This window comes from Gekko japonicus, unplaced genomic scaffold (assembly GCF_001447785.1).
Source record: "Gekko japonicus isolate JY-2015 unplaced genomic scaffold, Gekko_japonicus_V1.1 scaffold452, whole genome shotgun sequence".
NCBI classification, from domain to species: domain Eukaryota; kingdom Metazoa; phylum Chordata; class Lepidosauria; order Squamata; family Gekkonidae; genus Gekko; species Gekko japonicus.
The window spans coordinates 796,316-804,035 of record NW_015167545.1 but is presented as its reverse complement, the minus strand read 5'-3'; the positions used below and the strand labels follow the sequence as shown (position 1 = coordinate 804,035).

At 45.7% G+C, this 7,720-nt stretch overlaps 1 protein-coding gene across 1 annotated transcript in view; it reads right to left on the bottom strand.

Moving 5' to 3' along the window:
- LOC107112484 (merlin-like) overlaps positions 1 to 7,720 on the bottom strand; it is a 40,303-nt gene that overhangs the window by 2,175 nt on the left and 30,408 nt on the right. The window contains exons 13-17 of the mRNA XM_015413627.1: positions 6,409 to 6,626; positions 3,685 to 3,790; positions 1,820 to 1,935; positions 949 to 1,108; positions 405 to 587 (exon numbers count right to left, since the gene is read on the bottom strand). Coding sequence (XP_015269113.1) covers positions 405 to 587; positions 949 to 1,108; positions 1,820 to 1,935; positions 3,685 to 3,790; positions 6,409 to 6,626 — 783 coding nt within the window. The remainder of the gene's footprint in view (positions 1 to 404; positions 588 to 948; positions 1,109 to 1,819; positions 1,936 to 3,684; positions 3,791 to 6,408; positions 6,627 to 7,720) is intronic.

Here is a 7,720-nt window from a genome sequence, read left to right as displayed (position 1 = left end):
ATTAAACATGCACAGGACTCCACTGCTAGGTACTTGAATCCATACTGCAATTTCTAAGGCTGTCAACCCGCTGGAACTCCCAGTGCAGACCTGCGGCTCAATTTTGTGATAGTGGCACATTTCAGTTAATTTTTAAAAGCTTCTTTAAGCTATGAACCACCTTTGTTTCTATGATAAATAAACACTGGTTTACAGAGCCTACAAAGTTGTTGCCTAACATGATAGTGATAAGTCATGCATGCAAATTATGCATCCAAGTTGTGACATGGGCTACTAGACACCACTTTAAAAGGTGGGTGGGTGGGGGAGATAGAGGAGAAATGTTATTTGGTTTGCGGCTGGGGCTGCTTGATCCCCTAGCTCGAGCCATCCTTTTGGATTGGGATACTCGAAAACCTAGTTACCTTGATTTGCTTTCTGGTTCCTGTCCCCACGTTTCCAGCAAGAAATGGGTCAGTCTGAAGGGAAGGTTTTTCTGTCGGAGTTCCGAGTACGGTTTTGTCATCTGCATTTAATGGATGCATCAAGAAAGGCCGCTGAAGGCTGTCTAAAAGGTCTGCCTCAAAGGCTTCGATCCACAAAGGAGTCTTGAAAGAACACATCAACAAGAAATTAACTTTGCGCCAACTGAAAGTGCATCCGCACTACAAACCTGAATGGATGGGAAGCCAGTTTAACTGTCATGGCTCTATTCCCCCCCCCCAAAGAGTCCTGGGAATTGTAGTTTTCCGAAGGCACTTAGGACACTTCATGTGATGGGAAAGTCATTGCTGTTACCCCTAGCTCCAGGGGAGTCCTGGAGGCATCTGACTAGCCATTGTTGAAAGCAGAGTACTAGATTAGATGGGCCCTTGGTCTGATCTAGTATTGATTGCCTATATACTTTATTGATTGCCTTTATACTTGTAAAAAAATAAAATAAATTGGTTGGCTTGGCTGCATTTAAACCTTGTACATTTTCCGCGAAGATCGGTTCAAGGACCCAAGCAATTCATTCCAGCGTGAGAGAAGCCCAGCCTGTTTCTCTTCAAGTTTCAGAGCATGGATTTCTGACTTGAGGTCTTTTAGCCGATCTTCAAACTTCCGGCTCTTGTCAAGGTAATCTAACCTGTTGGGCACAGAAAAGAAACTAAGGAATGGACAGATTATAAAAATCAGGATCAAGTGTACCTTGTACATCATCAGGTATGTTGCACACAGACATGGAAATTGGTATGGGGTTTTTTTGGGCATCCTAAGATACTGGCTCAGTTTAGACATCACAACAAACCATGGCTTATTTTAACCATGGTTAGTTTCTGAAACCAGGGTTCATTATTCTCTCTGTAGCCTCAGAGGGCAACACCACAGAATAAGCCAGAATGTCTGACTTCATACAAAACATGAAATTAACTGATTCATAACTCCATACTCTTGTCTGATGGATCCTAACCAACCACAATTAGTGATGTGGCCCATATTCAGACAATTGAACTAACCTTGGCTGCTACTTCAACCATGGTTTTATGTGATGTTTGAACTGAGCCACCTTTAGGACAATCACTTCCAGACTTTCTGCTCTGTATAATAAACTTTCTGGTGAACCCAGAGTATCCCCCCCAAAAAAGGGGAGGCTGCCCATTGCATCTCTGCATGATTTTCCACCTCCTTCATACCAGCTTCCACTGGGGCAGGTAATTCTTTTGCAATTTTTGCATTGAAAGGAATCGATGTACTTAGTCACCCGCTCTCCTTGGCACATGATTTTGGGGATTTCCTTTTTGCCTCCGCTGCATGGTCCTGAGCTCCTCCCACTTCTGCTACTAGAGGACAGTCCTACCTCTCTCTTTCAATCTCCAAGGAGAGCCTCTTCAAGTCGATGTCTCTTAAATCCAACTTCACACCTCCTTTTTCAGCGCTGGCATCTCTGATGTCGGCCAAGAAGGACGGAGGGCACTTAGCGGCATGCAGAGAACGCAGGAAGAAAAGGGCATTGTTATTCGTTTATGATTTTTACATACTGCTTTTTGGCTAAAGGGAGGGGGCAAGCTCTTTCAGAGCTGCTCACAATAAAGAATTAAAATCAGTATCAAAAAAACAATACATTGCCGCAAGAATCAAGCCATAAAAAGCAAGCCTAATAGTTTATTTGGAATCCTAGCCTCCAAATGCTAGGCTAAATTTAACAAATGTTATTGAAACACAGCAAGCACACACCTTGGGGAAGTACACGCCAAAGATGCAGAGATCACAAGAAAGGCCTACTGGACCAGATCAAAACTAGTCCAGCATTTCTGTTGTCCACAGTGGCCGGCCAGACACCTTCAGGAATACCAGAAGCAAGATTTCTCCTCTGCCACTGTTACTAGGACAGTTACTAGCATCTGTTACTAATATTATCACTAGCATCTAGTACTGAGGGCTTTACTGCCTCTAAATATGAAGGTTCCATTCAGTGTTCCCTCTAAGCTGAGTTAGTGTGAGCTAGCTCACAGATTTTTAGCCTCCGGCTCACCCATTTTCATCTTAGCTCAGGGAGGATTGCTCCAGAACAAACTAATTTATGCAGTAGCCAAATCGCTCACTCACAACTTTAATGTCAGTAGCTCACAAAGTGGAATTTTTGCTCACAGGACTCCAGAGCATAGAGGGAGCATTGGCTCCATTTAGCCCCCATGGACTGTAATTGTTGATAGACCTTTTATAGACAGGCATTTTGGCATCCCGAGTGCTCGAAGAGGTAGAGGCGTTGCTTCCCAGCCACTGGATAGAAACACTGCAAGAGGTTCCAGGTTGTTTCCTGGAATCCTTACTGTCCTTGCAGTTGTGACCACCTACAAATCTTGGTTAGCTTATACCAGCATACAGCAATAGGAGATGCTACCTGAAATCGGCTTAATCATCCTTCTTCCAACATATCCCAAAAACTTTGATCATTTTAGCAGAGATTAATTGTTTTGGAACATCTCCAAAAAGAACTCAAAGGCAGTTTACATTGTCCACTTAAAACCATGAACACACATGAAGCTGCCTTATAGTGAATCAGACCTTTGGTCCACCAGGAACAGTATTGTCTACTCAGACAGGCAGCAGCTCTCCAGGGTCTCAGGCACAGGTCTTTCACATCACCTACTGCCTTGTCCTGTTAACTGGAGATGCCAGAGATTGAACCAGGGACTTTCTGCATGCAAAGACCAGCCGACTTGCTCGGACTATCTATTGGACGATGGTACCCCAAATTGGGGTCGCTGGAAGACATCACTGTAACAACTTAGACCATCTTGGGAATCAAAGCACTTTATTGTTAATAGTATGTTAGTGGTTGTGTTTTATGATTTTACTGGATTTTATGTATGGCTTATGCCCTTGTAAGCCGCCCTGAGCCTGCTTGCGGGGAGGGCGGGGTAAAAATACCTAAATAAATAAATAAAAGCAGGGCTCTTCCAGTGAACCACAAGCCCTCCCCTAATAAAACAAAAGAACTACAGGGTATTTTTTGTCTATTATCACACAACCAAAGACTGCATCGGATATCTTTAGTTTCCTCCTTGAATGACATTAATTAACATTTTACCACAATAGACTAATGCAGCTATACCAGTGGAATTCATTTTATTTTTCAGGGTTTTAAAGCCAAGAAGCCTCGAAGGTTAAGCAAACTTTAAGCCGGTTGATTTTTCTGGTGTAGATGTGCTGCAGACTTACTGGAAGATGATTAAGCTTGTTGACATCCAGGAGTTTCTGCTTGACCTTTTCTTCCGCTTCCCTGGCTTCCTGCAGGTCCTGTTTCAAATGCTCCGTTTCTTTGGCCCTGCCAAACAAAACCACTGCCATGAACATACAGGCCCTTGACTACGAGGACATCACACAGCCACTTCTTAGACCAGGTATCTGTGACCTAGGTCTCTAAGGCCAGAGCCAAATATGACTCACTACAGAACAAAAAGTATTTCTTTTTTTAAAAAAAATGAAATCTCTTAAGTTTATGTGTAGACGGAACACTATAATCATCAGTATGTCAAGGGAATGGCAGACAAATGTTATGGGACTAGTGGGCTTCTTAGAGATACTTAGCAGAATTGTAATGAAAGAGGTGATCAGCTGCCAGTAATCCAAGTGCAAACTATGCAAAGTGCACGAAAACCAGCGCTATTTTGGGGCAGGAACGCACAGGAACGGAGTTCCACCTGGCTTCCAAGCCCACCCCTCCCCCACCAAAAGCCCTGCTGTTACGGTATTTGAGCGCATAGATTTTGTGTCAAAAACAATCTGCAGGGTGATCCTGGATATGTTTATTATTCACTGTGAGATTTGCTTCCTAATAGAGGACTACAGTCAGGGGTCGATTCGGGGGGAATCCCGGGGGATCGCCGTTCCCCCGGGTGAGGTGCGGGGGGTGGGACACACGACAAAGCCCCACCCCCTGCTTCCGGTCAGGGTAAAATGGTGATTTGACGCACCCTGTAAGTGCTCAGGGTGGACGGGTGTTCCTTACAGCAGTTTGGACTGTGTTTTGGTCCAACGCAGCTTCCCCCAGGCAGGGGGAATGACTGGCAGGCATCAAGACCCAAGAGAGAGTTGAGATTGGTGTGATCAAGTCTCAGAGGAGGCTTGTATTACACTTTGATCCCCTCTCCCGAAGCGGGCGAGCGCATTCAGGGGGTGTGGCCTTATGACACACTTCCGCTGATGTCATGGGGTGTGGCATATGATAATGAGTAATGCTAATGAGTTCCCCTAGCTCTTTTTCTACGAAACGACCCCTGACTACAATAACTTTATAGGTTACTTATCAATATGTCAATGATCAGTAATGTTAAGTGGTCTATCTTCAGTTGTTGATCTCTTGCTCTGAATTTTAATGTAGTTTGACCATTTAATTATAAAAGGTTGCTGACCTCTGTCATAGACAATCCATTAGAAATTGCCATAAGTCTAACTATGGATAGACATTACAAGCCGATGAACTAAAGTTCATCACAAATTTTGGCCAGTTCGTCGATTGCAAAGTGATGTTCGCGAACTGAAGAGCCATCACAAACTTCCACGAATTTTGATGCTGTCCGTGGCCATTTGTGAAGAGCAGAAAACAAACCCCTGCTCTCCAGGGTCTCAGGCTGAGGTCTTTCACATCACCTCCTACCTGATCCTTTTAACTGGAGATGCCGGGGATCGAACCTGGGACCTTCTGCATGCCAAGCAGATGCTCTTTCAGTGCAAGGGGAAAAAAATAAATGCAGGCTTATCTTGAGCTTAAGTATGTTTAAATTTTATTCCTAGGGTTGCCAGGCACGGTTGTGGGGGGAGGGCAGCATCCTTGGAGAAAAATTTAAAAGAAAAATAAAGACTCATCTAGAGCCACCCTTGTCACTTCCAGGTAACTTAGGGATCACTAGGAACTCTATGGTCAGAACTTCCTAGAAGTAGATGAGGCCTTATCTTCCTACTTAATTTTTCTCCCCTGGATGATCCCTCCACCTGTTTGGGCCCACTTTCCACCCGCAGATCAGGTCAACATCAGTGGGCAAGGACTACAATTACCTGGAGCAGGGCTCTTTTTGTAGAAAAAGCCCAGCAGGAACTCATTAGCATAACAGGCCACACCCCAAAGCAGAAACTCATTAGCATGTTAGGCCACACCCCTGACAGCACAGCTTATTAGCACATGAGGCTGCATCCCCATGTTACCAGAAGTGTGGTCATCCAGCCACACCCACCTTTTGCTTGTTATTCTGTTTACCTTGTTTGTTGTCAAAACTAGGGTTGCCAACTCACGAAAATGTAGCGGCGGGGGAGAGCCCAGCCGGTCCGGGAGCCTCTTCCAAATGTCCTCGTGCGCGCGCTTTGCGCGCGCGCGCCGCCGGCGCGTCACTGGAAGTGACGTCACGCGCTGGGCGGGGCCACGCCATTTGAGTGGCCCCGCCCCCAGCGTGCGACGTCACTTCCGGTGACACGCACGCCGGGGCGGAGTTCCCCCCGGGCCCGGATTCCCCGGCGTCGGGTAACGGGCCTCCGGGGCGGGGGGAATTCCGCCCTACCGGGGGGGTTGGCAGCCCTAGTCAAAACCCAGGGCTTTTTTGTAGCAGGAATTCCTTTGCATGTTAGGCCACACACCCCTACTGTAGTCAATCTTAATGAGTTTCTGCTGTTGGGTGTGGCCTATTATACTAATGAGTTCCTGCTGGGCGTGGCCAACTTGGGAGCCAGCCGGAACGTTCCTGCCCAAAAATAGCCCTGACCTGGAGGTTTCCCACCATAAGTGGGCAGACAGGAACCCTATTTATTGCCTACCATTCTGGAGAAAGCAGCCCATCAGGCAGCTCCCCAAAACACCCACATCCTGCTTCTTCATTTTTTCAAGTGCTGTTACACAGTGCCCAGTTAAAGTCCCGCTGCCCATTACGCCCCCTGCAACAGCAGTCAGTTGACCTGAGGTCCGACTCTTTCACCAGCTGCATGGCGATTAGCTCTGCCTCCCGCATCTTGTGCTCCATCAGGTGCTTCTCTTCCTTGGTCTTTCGGGCCGCCAGCTCCAGCCTTTGGCGTTGCTGCTCAGCCTCAGCAGCATTCTGCGCCAGCAGCTTCGCCTCGTCCTCAGCGATTTGGGCCTTCTCGGCCAACAGCTCTGCGGCTGCCTCCGAACGGCGCTGAAGAGGGTTTAAAATGGGACAACGGTGTCCTAAGACTGTCTAAACCAATTGTGTCTGTCTGTTTATTATTGGTGGACATGTCCAAAACGCCAACCATTTTGGACTAAAATTCTTGAAATTATACAAGATATTACTCATCATGTAATTCCACCCAAACCTGAAATTCTCTTGTTGAATCTCTGGCCAAATAATGATGTCCTAAGACTGTCTAAACCAATTGTGTCTGTCTGTTTATTATTGGTGGACATGTCCAAAACGCCAACCATTTTGGACTAAAATTCTTGAAATTATACAAGATATTACTCATCATGTAATTCCACCCAAACCTGAAATTCTCTTGTTGAATCTCTGGCCAAATAATGATGTCCCAAAGCAAAGACGAGAACTCATTGCCATACTACTAATTGCTGCAAAAATCTTATTAGCTCAGAAATGGAAGTCAGATGAGATTCCCACAATTAAGCAATGTTTTTAAAGGTATGGGACTTTGAAGTGCTGGATAAAATCTCGGATCAGTTGGTAACTGCAGACAATTCTACCCATCAGTCATGTTTTATAGAAAGTGGTATTGTTTCTTTGATTACACTTCAAATAACCCAACAAGTGAGAATGTACTATCTAAGAAGTATTTGCACTTTTCATTATATTAACATCCCGAATGTGTAAAGCTCCCCCTTTCAACTTTTTAAATGTTAGCTAGAAACGACGACTGAGGGGTGACATGACTGAGGTTTATAAGATTATGCATGGGAAAGAGCAGGTAGAGAAAGAGGTACTTTTCTCCCTTTCTCACAATACAAGAACTCGTGGGCACTCCATGAAACTGCAGAGCGGTCGGGTTAGAATGGATAAAAGGAAGTACTTCTTCACCCAAAGAGTGATTAACACATGGAATTCACTGCCACAGGAAGTGGTGGGTGCTACAAGCATGGACGGCTTCAAAAGGGAATTAGATAAGCATATGGAGCAGAGGTCCATCAGTGGCTATTAGCCACAAGGTATAGCTAGGGGCTCTGGGGCAAGTGATGCTCTGTCTTCTTGGTGCTTGGGGGGGGGGTCAACAGTGGGAGGGCTTCTAATGTCCTTGTCCC